The 15,782-nt window shown below is 49.8% G+C and overlaps 5 protein-coding genes across 5 annotated transcripts; 3 read left to right on the forward strand and 2 right to left on the reverse strand.

The window, feature by feature from the left end:
• Positions 1 to 1,112: 1,112 nt before the first annotated feature.
• Positions 1,113 to 4,026, reverse strand: N7447_008073 (MCM DNA helicase complex subunit MCM2; the record flags this gene model as incomplete). The annotated part of the gene is made up of 5 exons (XM_057232335.1): positions 1,113 to 1,209; positions 1,268 to 1,437; positions 1,494 to 3,802; positions 3,862 to 3,971; positions 4,022 to 4,026. The coding sequence occupies 5 exons, from the start codon at positions 4,024 to 4,026 to the stop codon at positions 1,113 to 1,115; spliced, it is 2,691 nt and encodes an 896-aa protein (XP_057081877.1).
• Positions 4,027 to 5,135: 1,109 nt separating this feature from the next.
• Positions 5,136 to 6,896, forward strand: N7447_008074 (putative metaphase-anaphase transition protein (Mlo2); the record flags this gene model as incomplete). Its single annotated transcript, XM_057232336.1, has 4 exons — positions 5,136 to 5,224; positions 5,289 to 5,343; positions 5,403 to 6,825; positions 6,889 to 6,896. 4 exons carry the CDS (start codon positions 5,136 to 5,138, stop codon positions 6,894 to 6,896), a joined length of 1,575 nt encoding a protein of 524 aa, XP_057081878.1.
• A 435-nt stretch (positions 6,897 to 7,331) lies between these two features.
• Positions 7,332 to 8,926, reverse strand: ssn3 (cyclin-dependent serine/threonine protein kinase SSN3; the record flags this gene model as incomplete). Its single annotated transcript, XM_057232337.1, has 3 exons — positions 7,332 to 8,400; positions 8,448 to 8,601; positions 8,836 to 8,926. 3 exons carry the CDS (start codon positions 8,924 to 8,926, stop codon positions 7,332 to 7,334), a joined length of 1,314 nt encoding a protein of 437 aa, XP_057081879.1.
• Positions 8,927 to 9,321: 395 nt separating this feature from the next.
• Positions 9,322 to 10,836, forward strand: N7447_008076 (putative MFS glucose transporter; the record flags this gene model as incomplete). Its single annotated transcript, XM_057232338.1, has 2 exons — positions 9,322 to 9,420; positions 9,475 to 10,836. 2 exons carry the CDS (start codon positions 9,322 to 9,324, stop codon positions 10,834 to 10,836), a joined length of 1,461 nt encoding a protein of 486 aa, XP_057081880.1.
• Positions 10,837 to 11,317: 481 nt separating this feature from the next.
• Positions 11,318 to 14,989, forward strand: N7447_008077 (putative phosphatidylserine decarboxylase Psd2; the record flags this gene model as incomplete). Its single annotated transcript, XM_057232339.1, has 7 exons — positions 11,318 to 11,461; positions 11,529 to 11,573; positions 11,630 to 11,845; positions 11,924 to 12,347; positions 12,403 to 13,932; positions 14,001 to 14,752; positions 14,816 to 14,989. The coding sequence occupies 7 exons, from the start codon at positions 11,318 to 11,320 to the stop codon at positions 14,987 to 14,989; spliced, it is 3,285 nt and encodes a 1,094-aa protein (XP_057081881.1).
• Between the last annotated feature and the right edge of the window lie 793 nt (positions 14,990 to 15,782).

Here is a 15,782-nt window from a genome sequence, read left to right on the forward strand (position 1 = left end):
CACGTTGTGACAGTTGAATACTAACTTGCTATGTACAGTGACTTTAAAGGGACATCAAGAGACGTCAAGAGACATCGAAAGGCATCGAAGGACATCGAAAGACATCGAGAGACATCAGACACCCTGAAGGGAGATTCTGAAATTCCTCGGTTGCCAAAAATAGCCAGGGAATGACGTTAGCACGTTGACATTCCATCTTGATGTCATCTTCTAGTCCTGGAATGTGTAGACAAGATATCTTCTGTCAGGTTACTTTCAATCTACAGATCCCACACGAGAGAGAGATCCGGAGCTCATCTCCCGAGTCAAGGGAGAACGCAACCCCAGTTCCCATGAGCGCAGTGCAGTGCCCAGCAGTGATACCCACAGAAGGTTGGAATGCTGAGCGGTGACTAGATGCCAATTCAAATGATACCTCTATTTGCATACAGCACGTCGAATTTCGAATACTATATGGAGTACCTCTCCAGATAGTCTAACCGGCATATGATAGATAATGCGGAGAACTCGGCAGATAGCGAACATTCCTCAGTTTGGAATGCGATCTCAAATGAGGTCATAACCTGAAGGAAAGCATTGTCGAACTTATACAGATAAGCTACATATATTGTTCGAATTGGTAAAGACATATTCATCCCATGAGATATATCACCCTGATAGACCGGTATCGGAACACCATCTTGTATTGCCATGTCTCACACCGACTTGCCCTAGTTATATACCGGATGTGGATGGAGAGGGTTTGGTTGAGAAGAGAGGTATATATAAAAGTTGATACAAAATAAAGTAAGTATCCGGTATTCTAGCACGTTGGGTATATGTAGGTAGGTCTGTTAATATAAGAGTTACTTATGACTTATATATAGTGCCGCGCGTTCTAGGGTGGCGAGAAGCGAGTACAGCCCGCTACATGACAATCTAAGTCGATCTCAAATATATAAACTCGAACATTGAAATATCATTCATTGGTTTTCCATTCATTACCGTATCATGGCCCAATTCGAGAAACCCCTATCATAAACGCCACACAAATAAAATGCAAACAAGATGGTATAAGACACAAAAGAAACCATGCGACCGGGGCACCCCTAGCCCTCCTTCTAGAAAGTTGTTCAATGCGCGGTAGACTGAGCCCGTGGCAGGTGAGGGTTTGAGACAGGGATGCCCGCACGTCGCTTCGATTGGGGCTTGGGTCTGGAGAGTGTATATCTGAGAGAAAGAGGTTAGTACGATATTCTACTAGATTCAAGAACCGAAAGAAACATACTTGGCAAATGCACGCGAGAGTGCCTTCTTGCAGCTGACTTTTTGGCTGCCGATGAACGAATCCACAGTAACAGCGATGGCACGGTCAATGTCCAGCGAGGAGCAGTACTCCGAGAGGCGCATCTTGCAGAAAGATTCCGCAATACGCATGATAGCTTCAAGGTGACGAACCTAGGAATTTGGAGTAAGAAAAGTGTCAATGTATGAAAAGTGGAGAGATAACTTACTGTGATAGGGTACGCTCCAGTAGCAAGGGACTCACGGCGCATGTCTGCGAAGAGACGAGCAACCTTGTCCTGATCGATCTGATAAAGCTTGGGGTGGCAGCGCTCTCGAGCATACATAATATACTTCCGCAGGAGCTCCTGCGGGATCTCGCCCTCCCTCTCCTCTTCGGCTCTTTGTTTCTCTGCCGCGCGTCTGGCGATCTCCTCCTGTGACGGAGGAAGTCTCTGACCATCTCTGTTGATACGGTAACCCTCGCCGTCAATGAGATTGCCGTCGGAATCAACCATGTCGCCCTTTTCGTTTCGGAGGGGACGGGCAGGGTTGGAACGGTGGTGCGACTCAATCACGAAATTGGCCAAGCGCTCATCCTCGGCAGGGTCAACCAGATCACGCACCACACAGAGAATATCGAAACGAGACAAGATAGGGTCTGTCAAGTCGACATTCTCCGAGAAGGGGATCGAGCTGTTGTACCGACCACCCTTCGGGTTAGCGGCGGACACGACAGCACAGCGAGCCTGCAATGTTGTCACAATACCGGCCTTGGAGATGGAAATGGTTTGCTGTTCCATGGCTTCGTGGATAGATGTCCGATCCTGGTCGTTCATTTTGTCGAACTCATCGATAAGACAAACACCCCGATCAGCCAACACAAGCGCACCACCTTCCAACGTCCATTCGCTGGTGAGAGGATCGCGGCGAACACTGGCTGTAAGACCGACGGCACTAGCACCCTGACCAGTGGCAAACACGGCACGGTGGGCTGTCTTCTCAACGAACTTGAGCACCTGAGACTTGGCGGTACCGGGGTCACCAAGAAGAAGGACGTTGATATCACCACGGATATTCATCTTGCCCTGTGCCTGCTTGCTAACACCACCAAAGAGCGAAAGCGCAACAGCAGTCTTGACGTCCTGGTGGCCGTAAATACTGGGTGCCATAGAGCGAACAATCTTGTCCACAATATCAGGGTCACGGGAGAGGGCCCGAATTTCGCGCTCATCCTCTTCTGTCAGGTTGAAACCAGCCAGCTGGTCGTGTGCCTTGACCACATGGTTGGCTTCAATTACGGTAGCGAAAACTGGGAAACCGTTTTTGTTGTTCAGTTGGGCATCGTAGCTGTTGCGGTAGACGCCGGTAATCTCGATCTCATCACCGGGTTTGGCACTGTCGATCAGATCGGCAAGCAAAACGACCTCACGCTGCCGCGGTAGACGACCTGCGGGAACCGAGCCGGGCGACTCCTGCAAAGTCAACTTCTGGTAGTTGCGGTAGACTGTCTTTTCAGAATTGACAGTGAAGGGACCACGCGACTGGCAGTTCTGACAGAAAGAGATCTTCACCTCCGCACTGGCTTCCTGCTGGAACGGACCCAATGTGATACCACACTTCTGGCAAAGGAACATCACATACTTCAACTGCGGGAAGACACCAGTTCGACGGGTAACGACACCACCGACACGAATCAAGCAGTTGAGATGCGACTGGCGCAGTTGGCGCAAAGTGTAAATGATTGGCACATCGGTGATGCGGACGTGGATCTCGTTGTGAATATCATGATACTGTGGGTAGTGGAACAGAGTAACGTCGAGCGCAACCTGGTCAAACACCTTCAGGACTTCGGTGGGCTCGTTGGCAAGGAAATATGACAGAGCTGCCTTTGTCTCACTTAGGTGGGCGTAAGACACCTCCAGCGAAGCGGAGTTTACTTCACCCAATGTCTTGATTCGGTTACCGTAAACAGACTGGCCGGTGGGGTCGATAAACTCTGTCAGGAAGGCCTTGAATTCACGGTAGATGGAGCGAAGGACCTGGGGCTGAGTCACCCAGTCCGTAATGTTGGCTGCCTTCACATCTGCCAGTTCCTCCAATGACAACTCTTCCATACCCTCGTCGGCCATGTCAATATCTTCACGGTCTTCATCATAATGGTGTCTGCGTCGTCGGGGTTGGCGCGACAGGTCCAATTCCATATCGTCATCATCTTGTAAAAAGGCGGCAGGCATGCGGCGCCGACGTGCCAGTTCACGATCTCTCTGGTTCAGGCGAGCATCCAACTGCCGACGAGTTGCGGCATCAATTTCATCATGGTCTTCGTCATCATCGATGTATCCTTCATTTTCATAGCGATCTTGTGCTGCATCGCGATAATCCCGCTCGAAGTTGTCACCGAACAGGTCAATGCCATCCTCGTCTTCAGCCAGTTCATCAATATCATCAATATCTTGCACAAGACCTCTGTCCTCATCCTCATCTTCATCTCCCATGTCAAAGGGGATTGGGGGAGGGGAGGAGCCCAGAGCAGTGGCTACACATGAACATTGTCAGTCTCAAATTGGCGCAGCCCCGACAAAGAAGACAACATACGACTGGAAGGAGGCAATGGCGCCGGGGAGGACATGTCATCCTCTCTGTCTCTCTTACGATTATTGGCCCTCAGGCCACGGTTTGCGGCCGAGTCGCTGGCTCGGAGCGGACTGTAGTGCATTAGTTTTTGAAGCGCAGAAAATTCAGGAGGAACACTCACTCCATTGTATGGGTGTTTTAACAGGCAAATTTAAAAAAAAAGTGCAGTCGCCAGGAAATTATGAGTATGGATAAGTGGCGTGTATGTTTCGGGGTTTTTTTTTCTCGAATGTGTGGTAGCGTGGTTGATAGAATGAAGGGAGGGAGAAGGGGCGGCAAAGTCTAGCTGTGCAGCGAGTCGCGTGTTGGACGCGACGCGTTTCAATTAAGCCCCGATTGGGAAGGTGGGCTTTCCACAGTTCCCTATATTCACATACTTTTCTGGTTTCTTTTGTATATATATATATATATCGCAATTTAAGTGGAAATAGAGTAACAAAAAAAGTGAAGATAAAAAACATGCTAAAGAAGTGGGCAAAAATTGAAATCTCAAAAATTCAATGATCGACGCAGGGATCGAACCTGCGACCTTCTGTGAAACTCCAACATATTTAATGTAAGACAGACGCCTTAACCACTTGGCCAGTCGATCAATTGGGATGGAAGTTCGTAACTTTTACAATTTTTCAAGACAGATATTTTCTACAGATTTGGCCATTCTCCCGTATGGTATTCGCAGAGGAAACCCCAAATCTTGTCATCTAAGTTACTACCTATACAGTCTTCTCTCACTTTCTCTTCTGCCCATCAGGTGACCTAAGTTTTGATCACACACACCATACTTTCAAAGATTCCTGCCTCTCGAGTTACGTCATTTTGATGGAACATGGACCCATTGCCCCAGGAAAAAAACATCGTCGCGACAAGATAAGAGGCGGAGATTATCGTGAGACGGTGTAGGAAGTAATCCATATGAAAAAAATTGCAGGAATAAGGCAGCTCGATTTCTGGCAATGTACTTCTGGACTCGCTTTACCGTGACCATGAGCCTCCATTAGTGAAGCCTAAATTTATTAATGATGGATGACCTAAGGTTGGAAATGTCGAGGTGATACGGAAAGATACTGTATAATGTAGACCGCCCTGATGTTATTGCATCTGCCGGCAGAAACTTTAAGTTATGTCGCGACTCTCTCACGTCGCGTCGTTTTCAACACATCACTTTGACACTCGTGACTTTGGGTTTTCGTTACTTGCCAGTTTCTACGATAAGGACACAAATAAACCCCACAGCAATGGACGCCCCGAACTCGGTTGTTGCTCAGCTCACCGAGGATGCTCGTAGCGAGAGCATGGGCTCTCAGAATTCCCAGACCGCGAAAGAGTATGACGCATTCCCCTAATACTCTCCACCACATCACTAAATTGATCATACTAACTAAATCCAGGTTTATTGAGTCCCAGCTCCAACTAGAGGCAGATGCACGCGAGGCTCTTCCCTATGTGAGTGCCTTGAAGCAGGTGGCGCGCGACTTGTTCTACAGCTAACCTATTGACTTTAGGCTTTTGACTCTTGCACATATGACCTTGGACCATTGCGACAGGTCCTCTTTGCTTGCCTCACATGCAATCCCCCTCCTGCCGACCCCAACGAATCCTATACTGCCGCTGGCATCTGTTACTCGTGCTCGATCGCTTGTCACGGCGAGCACACACTAGTCGAGCTCTTCAACAAGCGTAACTTTGTTTGCGACTGCGGAACCACCCGCTTACCACCATCTTCATGTTGCACACTCCGTGAAGATCCCGCAACCGGCAAGAAGGGTATACACTCCCAAGGGGCTGCATCAAGCAACGCATACAACCACAATTTTCGCAATCAGTTCTGTGGCTGTGGCGAACAGTACGATGCGTATTCAGAAAAGGGGACAATGTACCAGTGTCTGGGACTTGGCACCGTCGATACCGGAGGCTGTGGCGAGGACTGGTGGCACCCCGAGTGTCTCGTTGGCTTGTCGCGTGATTGGAACAAGGCCCTCCCCAAGGCCAATGGACTCGGTGGTGGTGATGCTACTAATGATGCTTCTATCGAGGAAGAAGAAGATCAACCCCCACCCGGGTTTCCCGCTGAGGATGATTTCGATCATCTGATTTGCTTCAAATGCATCGACTCTAACCCCTGGATTAAGCCCTATGCGGGCACTCCTGGGTTCTTGCCACCGGTTTTCCGGGAAGGTGGACTCAAGAAGGCCTCAAATGTGATCGAAGATCTCTTTGTACCAGCCATTGGACCTAAGGAGACCGAACCTAAGGGCCAGGAGAAGACCGAACAATCAAAAAAGCGCAAGGCAGATGATGAGGGGCCCACCGAAGGAGAGCCTGTCACCAAGCGAACTAAAGAAGAAGAGAAAGAAGCTCCCGTCGAGGAGCATCCACTGAAGGTCATGAAGGAACAGGAGCTTACCAAGGAAGAGAACAATTATTCTACAAAGGCCTCCGCCCCCAAGCACACCGAGCTCCCCAAGTCCACTCCAATGGAATCATTCTCTCTTTTTGCCTTGGATGATTTCCATGGTCAGCTGTGCCGCTGCGCAGAGTGCTTCCCCAAGCTTGTTCCCCACCCCCAGCTTCGCGAAGAAGAAGATACATATGAGCCTCCCATGTCTGACGACGGCCAGGCTAACGGTGTTGCAAGTGTCGGCACAGGCAGCATCTACGACCGCGGAGAGGCAGCACTAAACAACATGGATCGGGTGCGCGCCATCGAGGGCGCAATGGCATACAACCACCTGCGCGACAAACTCAAGGTGTTCCTGCAGCCCTTCGCTGAGAGTGGACAGGCTGTCAGTGCCGAAGATATTAAGGGCTACTTTGAGGCGCTGCGTGGTGATGATCAAGGCATCAAAGATGCTGCCAATAACGCTTCTACTGCGGGTGGTGACGGCAAGGATGATACCGACGGAGACGAGCGACATGAACAGAATGGTAAGTGACATGAATATCCTGGCTGATTTTCCGGAGATGACCACTGACTCGCTTTGATTGCAGGGTACTGATTATTCTTTCACGCAACCTTTTTCATCTTTTCGGCGTTCGATCATCGGGTGCTATCCGGGGATTTTCGGGCGTGGTTCAATATGTATGTTGTACGATATTTTATGGATATGGGATTAGGACATGGGCAATGATGGGAGGTATGAGAACAAATGGCGCATCACATGCAATTGAAATGATTATTATCTAGCAGAGCTCGGATGAACTCTTCGATTGGGAATCAATCCACGTTCATAAAACAAAATATATAGTGGTCTTATGACCTCCAGGGCTGAATACGAAGATCAATTCCGCGTAATTCATCATGATGCAATTTCGCTAGTTATTGTAACGCTAACACCGAATTAAATGTATGATGTGAGTGGATATCACGGCCAGCCTGTCCACGCGCTGCAAAATATGATCAACACAGATATGCAGCAAGCAAAGGAAAAAGATTACTCCTTGAGGCGCTTGGATGCCCTCATCAACGAATCATCTGGCAGTCCACTCCGTTTGGTGCCAGGAAGACTGCCGCTGCGAATATCATTGTCATCTTGGGTGACCCGACGGTGTGGGTATTTGCCCTCGATACCCTCGAAGCAGTTACCACTGATAGGGCCGCCATTGGTAAAGTACGGATGCTCAAGGGCTTGCTCGGCGGTGATCCGCTTTACCGGATCATATTCAAGCATACGGGACAGAAGATCGAAGCCATCTGCACCGGGAGTGCCGGTACTGGAGGTGGACGTGTATCCACCGTTTTTCAAGCAGCTTTGGTACCAGCCTTCAAGATTAGAGCCGCGATGAAAATGTGAAGACTGGCGGTGGAGCACCAGAGACTGGAGTTGGGAATATTCGGGCATGGAAACTAAACCCGGCCAGGATTCTTTGCGGGGAAGACCGAGAATTTCGACAATCTTCATCATTTGGTTGCGCTGGAAGGGAACTGTTTTCTTGCTGTCCATTTTGGCTTCTTCACCTTTGAAGATTGGTCGTAGCGAGAGTAGCTCGGCGAAGATGCATCCTATTGCCCACATATCGACGGCAGGAGTGTAGTGCCGGCTCCCCATGAGCAGCTCGGGTGCACGGTACCAGATTGTGACCACGACTTTGTCACCCGAGAACAGGGAGTTGAGTGGCTTGTAGAATAGACGTGCTAGGCCCAAGTCGCCAATACGAATAGCACCGCTTGAGGTGACGAGGATGTTGGCTGGTTTCAAATCACGATGCAGGACCCAGTTGGTATGAAGATAGAGTAGTCCATTCAACAACTGGAACATGATAGACCGGACCATGGTTGCCGGAATAGCATGTCGCTGAGGCTGGGTGTGATGATGAATGATCTGAAGCAAATCATGCTCTGTATATTCAAATACCATGAAGATGCATTTGTCCTCCAGAATGATCTCTTCTAGCTGGACAACATTGGCATGCGAGAGTTCAGTGCACAATGACATTTCACGGATAGCCGATTGCGACAGACCCGTATACTGGATCGTCTCACCTTCCTTGTCGGGTTTGAATCTGTATGAGATTAGAAAGAAGAAATCAAATGTTGGGAGGGCTTTTACTTCTTGATTGCAAACTCCCCTTTCTTGCCATTTTTGCCAACAGCCTTGTACACTCGGCCATAGGTACCGCTGCTGATGAAGCCTACTATATTATACCGATCTCGGACCCGGACTTTGCTGGTATACCCGCCGGGTCTTCTTGATTCAATGGCATCTGTTAAACCTTCAGTTAGCATGTTCCAGATTGAGAATCGAATGCGTTGGCGATGATCCCTTCCACTTGCAAACTGCACCACAGAAACAAGATCATTACAGAGAACCAAAGGGAAAGAGTTACCACGAGAATAGAATCCTCCAGAATTCAAGAAAGGGAAACCCTTTCCAAACATGATGGAAAAGGCGATTACACCAAGAAATCACGATAAGACTCAAGAAAGAATATAATTACCATCGACAGTAGCCTGGAGACTCCGTTTCAAGTTGCCGACTCTGGTTCGTGAAAGAGAGCCGGAGGAAGAGGGCGGGTTTGTCAGACTCATTTGTGGATCAGAAGGGGCGGTGATGTTGTCACTCCATTGGTGGAGAGATGTCTTCTCCACGTTTTCCAGTTCTTTGAATATAAAAAAAAAGACTTGAAAGATTAGAGAGATTTAAGGTATTCCAAGTCTGAATTGCAGCCGAGTCAAACGCTTAGTCAGATCACATGCCGTGCTTGGGAGGTTGTACATAGCTTCAACTCCTCAACTTTCGGAATTGTGACTCTATCGCCTAATTCAATGTGACATTTTGATTATACAGGCAGACACTTTTCGTCTGACCAACTTCACCTCAGATCATCTTATCTCTCCGCGACCGGCAAACGTCATCTACAGCTCCGACCTTCTAACCTACCTTCAACCTCGGGATCGTCGATTGACCTATAATTTGTCTCACGATGGTTTTGGGCATATCAGCCCGGTCGAGGGTCACACCGTACCTGGTATATCTCGTATTTGTTGTCACGCTTGGTCCGCTTCAGTTTGGCTTCCACCTGGTACGATATCAGCCCCTCCAATGTACTGAACATTACTGATACGTGGATGAACAGGCAGAGCTTAATGCGCCCAAGACCGTTATAACATGCGAACAAAGTGGAATCCTTTCTTCCGTGTCTTTTCATGGTCTACCGCAATGCTTTCCTATGACTCCATCGCAATTCGGCCTCGTCTCTTCGATCTACACACTCGGTGGTCTGGTCGGAGCTCTGCTGGCAGGACCCATCGCGACCAAATACGGACGCTTACTTGCGTTACGCGCGACCACAGTATTCTTTGTTCTGGGACCTGTGGCGGAGACACTTGCACCGGCGATTTCCCTCTTAAGTCTTGGTAGATTTCTCTCTGGAATTGGCTCTGGTGCTGCAATCGTGGTTGGTCCTATCTACATTTCGGAAGTCGCCCCTCCCAGTGCTCGAGGCCTTTTCGGTGCTTTCACCCAGATTATGACCAATGTCGGCATTCTGTTGACACAATCCCTGGGATACTTCTGGAGCGAAGCAAGCCGCTGGAGACTCATACTGGCTGTTGCCGGAATTATCGGTGCTCTGGAGCTTTTGGGACTGGCCTTGGTACCCGAAAGTCCTTCATGGCTCGCGGAACACCAAAAGATCAGCCAGGCGCGTCGGGTCCTGCAGCGGATCCGCGGTCGAGATGCCGACATTGAGGCGGAGATTGCGAGCTGGAGGACCTCGGATGCACCTGCGTCTGGCGAGGAAGAATCCTTGCTCTCCCCCTCTTCTGAAGAACGGCCGCCCAATAAGCCTGAAGTCACATTTATGCAGGTTGTCAAAGACCCCTACTACCGCCCAGCTATCATTGCCGTGGTTGGCGTGATGGTCGCCCAGCAACTCACCGGGATGAACAGCATTGTTATGTACAGTGTGTCCTTACTACAAAAGATCCTACCGACGACTGCTGCGCTACTCACGGTGATCATATCTGCGATTAATCTCGTGATCACGCTGGCATGTTCTCCCCTACCCGATCGCATTGGCCGAAAGTCGTGCCTGATGCTGAGCATCTGCGGTATGGGCTGCAGTTCTATCCTTCTCGCGATAAGTATCTACATGAACGCTAAGATCTTGACGGCGATCGCTGCCTTGCTTTTTGTGGCAGGTTTCGCGATCGGACTGGGCCCGGTCCCCTTTATCCTAGCGTCCGAGCTTGTTGGGCCCGAGGCTGTCGGAGCGGCACAGAGCTGGGCGTTGGGTGCCAACTGGATCGCAACGTTTGTGGTGGCACAATTCTTCCCCGTGCTCGACGATGCTCTCGGTGGCCGTGGACAAGTATATTGGGTGTTTGCCGCCATGGCCGCATTGTTCGGTGGCTTCATCTATCGATATGTGCCAGAAACTAAAGGCAAAGCTAATGCCGACGAGGTTTGGGGACGCACAGACCGACGACAAGACTGACTTTGGCTACAAGACTAAATTCCACATTTTTGAATACAACAGTATATCATCAGTACACATCGTTATATAGTAGGTATGATAGGATGCGGGGTATTGCATATGGGCCTGCATATTAAAAGAAACCAGATAGACATGTTCAGGGATCTCCTACACAATAGGCATCCATTTTTCCTTAATAACTTGCGGTGTGGAGTATCTGACGTTTCCCCAATTCGCATTGTTTCTCTTTTCCCCTTCAAGTTTCCCTTTCTCGGAAATCTTGTGTTCAAAATCGAAACGGAAAAGAATTTGGAAATTACTGTGGATAAATCCCATTTCTTGGCTGATCGACCCGAAGACAACATCCGGATATCGTCGATCAACTCTGGGGTCTTAAGACGTCAATTGTGTTGACCAGGGGGCAAGCCACCCCTCCCAACACTTTTCTTCCACTTCCTTTTTTCCTTTCTTTTCTTTCTTTTTTCTCACACTGCCATCCGCAATGGTCCGGTTGGCATTACCCCAACGATTAAGCTCACACCTGTCCGCGAGGAGCGCGTCGTCCACTCCCGGACAGAGCAGGAGCACTAGTCCTTTGCGAACAGCGGAAACCAGATATCTCCTTCTCAAAGTTACAGTCATCCGGGTAAGTACTGGGAATTGTGTAGCTTCTGCTCCCATGGGCTTCTGGCTAATTTCAATGGTTTCATTAGGGACGCAACCTCGCAGCCAAAGATCGAGGTGGCACGAGCGACCCAGTAAGCACCCTTCCAACAAAGACAATTCGAACCGAGACCGCTTACATGTTGTATAGTATTTGGTGGTTACATTAGGAGACGCGAGGCAATCGACACCCACCATATTCAAGACCCTGAATCCAGAATGGAACGTCTCATTCGATATGCCCGTGGTGGGGGTACCGCTGCTGGAAGCTATATGCTGGGATCATGATCGGTTCGGCAAGGATTACCTGGGCGAGTTTGATATTGCATTGGAGGACATCTTCGCTGATGGCCAGGTGAACCAACAGGTGAGTGAAAGGGACACGTTGCTTGGATAATTGAATAATTGGAGGGGGGGAGCGGGCTCGCGCTGACTTGATCCATAGCCTAAATGGTACACTTTGAATTCCAAGCGGAAGTCACCCAAAAGGAAGGATAGCACTGTGTCCGGTGAGATCTTGCTGCAGTTCTCGCTCGCCGATTCTGCGAACCCCGCTGCCACGCCGCCGGAAATCTACCGCAAGTTCAAGAAATTGGTATATTCGGGTGATGAGGATGACCAGATTATCCCTCCCCCCGATGTCGATGATCTGGAACAGGACGATGAGAATGATACCTCCGATGAAGCCGATGACCTGGCAGGTGGCCCAGAAGTGGGGGAAAAGCGCCGTCGGCGACTTCGGCTGGCTCGCTTGAGACGCAAGTCCCTGGCAGCTCGTGCATACCAATTCTCGGGCTCGGGGACTGGGGTGCATGGTATCGTTTTCATGGAAATTGTTCGGGTGACCGATCTGCCTCCTGAACGAAATGGTATGGATTATCCCCCTGCATGCAGAAAAGCGCTACATGTTAATTGATGTTCTAGTAACACGGACATCGTTTGATATGGATCCCTTTGTCGTGACCTCTCTCGGAAGGAAGACCTTGAGAACCCCTGTCATCCGCCATAACCTGAACCCGGTGTATAATGAGAAAATGGTGTTCCAGGTGATGCGACACGAACAGTCTTATACTATGAGCTTCACCGTGATAGATCGAGACAAGTTCTCGGGAAATGACTTTGTTGCCTCTGCTGGTTTCCCTCTGCAGAATCTCGTTCAGTCCGGCCCAGAAGCAGACCCCGAGACGGGATTATATCAGTTTGTAGAGGATCTGGAGGAAGCTGATCCCACTACGAATGCTAAGCTCGGTACGCCGTTTGGAGTTAGCCCCTCGCGATCTAGTATCAGACCCTCGCACTCCGCGTCAAGTCTCTCCAGAATGGCCCGGCCTATATTAAAGACGCGTCACTCTGCCACTACACCCTCAAGCCAATCAACACTCGAAGCGCCATCGCCGAATCTCCTTACGCCCTCGTCCCTCCCAGACGAGGGAATCCCAGATATGACTAGTTCTAGTTCATTGCAGCTGTCCTCCACGCTGAACATGTATGATGGCGAGTCATCTCCGCCGCCTGACAAGGACGGTTTCAGATCTTATACTATTCCCCTCATGCTCAAGAACAAAGAACGGTGGGAAGACAAACATTCACCAGAGCTGCATGTCAAAGCAAAGTACCTGCCGTATAGTGCTCTCCGACAGCAGTTCTGGAGGTTGATGCTTAAGCAATATGACGCTGACGAGAGTGGTCGCATTGACAAGGTGGAGATGACGACAATGCTTGACACTCTGGGCTCAACGCTAAAGGAGTCGACAATTGACAGCTTCTTCGAACGCTTCAGCGCAGAGAATGCACCTAATGAAACCGATGATCTGACATTCGACCAGTCGGTGATTTGTCTGGAGGACACGCTTCAAACTCTGCAGAAGAGAAATTCAATGGCTGCTCCCGGAACGCCTTCGATTCCTCTATCAAATGCTGGGAGCCAAGATAGTGAGCAATCTAGCAGCGACGAGCACATTCTAGAAACCAACATCACTGCTGCTTCCAATACCGACCTGCAGAAAACATCTATCCCAACCCTGTCCAGTGAAGATCAATCTAGCTCCGCTGATGAGTACCTTCAGCCTGATGATCTCGGAGATGAGAGGGGCGAGGAGCACGTCGTCGAAATTCGCGAGTGCCCACTTTGCCACCAGCCACGTCTTGCGAAACGCTCCGATGCAGATATCATCACGCACATTGCCACATGCGCAAGTCAAGACTGGCGTCAGGTTGATAACTTAGTTATGGGTGGCTTTGTGACTTCCAGCCAGGCACAGCGCAAGTGGTACTCGAAAGTCATCACAAAGATTTCATACGGCGGATACAAACTCGGAGCGAACTCGGCCAATATCCTTGTACAAGATCGCATCACGGGTCAGATCAACGAGGAACGTATGAGTGTTTATGTGCGACTTGGAATCCGGCTGTTGTATAAGGGTATTAAAAGCCGTGATATGGAAAAGAAGCGAAGTATGCAACCCTTGTGCCCAAGTGTATCTCTCCGACGAAAGGATCGATTGGCTAACAAATTCTACCAGTCCGCCGCGTGCTGCGCTCTTTGAGTGTCAAACAGGGTCGTAAATATGATGACCCAGCCTCGGCATCTCAGATCAAGGACTTTATCAATTTCCACCAACTGGACATGTCAGAAGTCCTGCTCCCCCTGGAAGATTTCCGCAGTTTCAACGAGTTCTTCTACCGTGCCCTCAAGCCTGACGCCCGTCCATGCTCCGCCCCCGATGAGCCTAAGATTGTTGTATCTCCCGCTGACTGTCGCTCAGTGGCATTTGACCGCATGAGCGACGCAACCAGCATCTGGGTCAAGGGCCGTGAGTTCTCAGTTGAAAGATTGTTGGGAAATGCCTACCCAGAGGATGCTGCTCGATACCGAAACGGTGGTCTCGGAGTGTTCCGTCTGGCACCTCAAGATTACCACCGCTTCCACATCCCCGTAGATGGAATCATGGGTGAACCCAAGACCATCGAGGGCGAGTACTATACGGTGAATCCCATGGCGATCCGATCCGCTTTGGACGTCTACGGCGAAAATGTCCGCATTCTCGTTCCTATTGACTCTGTTGCGCATGGCCGAGTTATGGTTGTCTGTGTTGGTGCCATGATGGTCGGTAGCACGGTCATCACCCGGAAAGCTGGCGAGAAGGTTTCACGGGGCGAAGAGCTGGGCTACTTCAAATTCGGCGGTAGTACCCTTCTAGTGCTGTTTGAAGATGGCAAGGTCAATTTCGACAGGGACCTGGCGGACAACTCCAAGGGTGCTCTGGAAACTTTGGTAAGAGGCGAACCTTTCTTTTCATACTTGATCAATTGCATACTAACACTCCTTTCTCATTAGATCCGAGTTGGCATGTCTGTCGGACACAGCCCGGATATTCCTCAGTATGAACCTGACATGCCCAAGAAGGCAGAGAATATCACTGTCGAGGAGATGCAAGAAGCCAAGCGGCGCATTGAAGGCAGCCTGGCACCACCAGGCAAGGCTTCCACCTTACTCAAGTCGATCCAATGATCTGTCTTTTTTTTTCTTCTCTGGGGTGGATAGGGCTCAACTCCCACTACTCTTTCTCACTGAACATATTGTTTTTCAACATCGGTGTTGGGGGTTATTTGTATTCTTGTGAAACATCATAGCGTTTATCTAGCAGTATCTACGCATTGCGAGGATTGGGTGTAGAAGAGATATGAGAGAGAGTTGAATCTTAGAGCCAAGTCATACATGAACAACATTTGAATATTCTCATATACAAGTACATATGTAGTCAAAGTAGTCAAAGTAGAGAAGCATTGAAGTATAACGGTCGATCCCAAAACAGACTAGTGCGGTCCCCACGCGCCCGACCAAAACAACCGCGTGCGAGAATCCAACCCACCCACTCACATCCCAACCTGCCGCTCCCCTTGCGTGTCGTTTTGATTGAATTGAATAAGTCGCCTGATTTGCTGCTTCTCGGCTGCAGCTCTGGATAGGGACGCGACCTGCGCCTAACATCCCGCGAAGCCGACCCAGCAACTCAACCGTGCCACAACCATATACACGTCAAGAACCCATTGATCAATAAACCGTCTGATTTGAGAACACCGTGTCGAGGACGATCAGCTTTTCAGGGGGGTGGTTACTTTGAGTCCGGAATTCATACGCATACGGGAGTCGCGCTTGTTGTTTCTCCAGGAAGCCTCTTCAACCAGGGGCATTTGACTAGAGAACAGGACACCGCGAAGCGACTAGTCGACGCCAGAACGGGGGTGCTTGCTTCGTCACCCCTGTGTTTACTCCCGAGCATAACAACCCCGCGTGAACCCCT

Source organism: Penicillium robsamsonii, assembly GCF_028829455.1.
Source record: "Penicillium robsamsonii strain IBT 29466 chromosome Unknown utg000005l_segment0_segment0, whole genome shotgun sequence".
NCBI lineage: Eukaryota > Fungi > Ascomycota > Eurotiomycetes > Eurotiales > Aspergillaceae > Penicillium > Penicillium robsamsonii.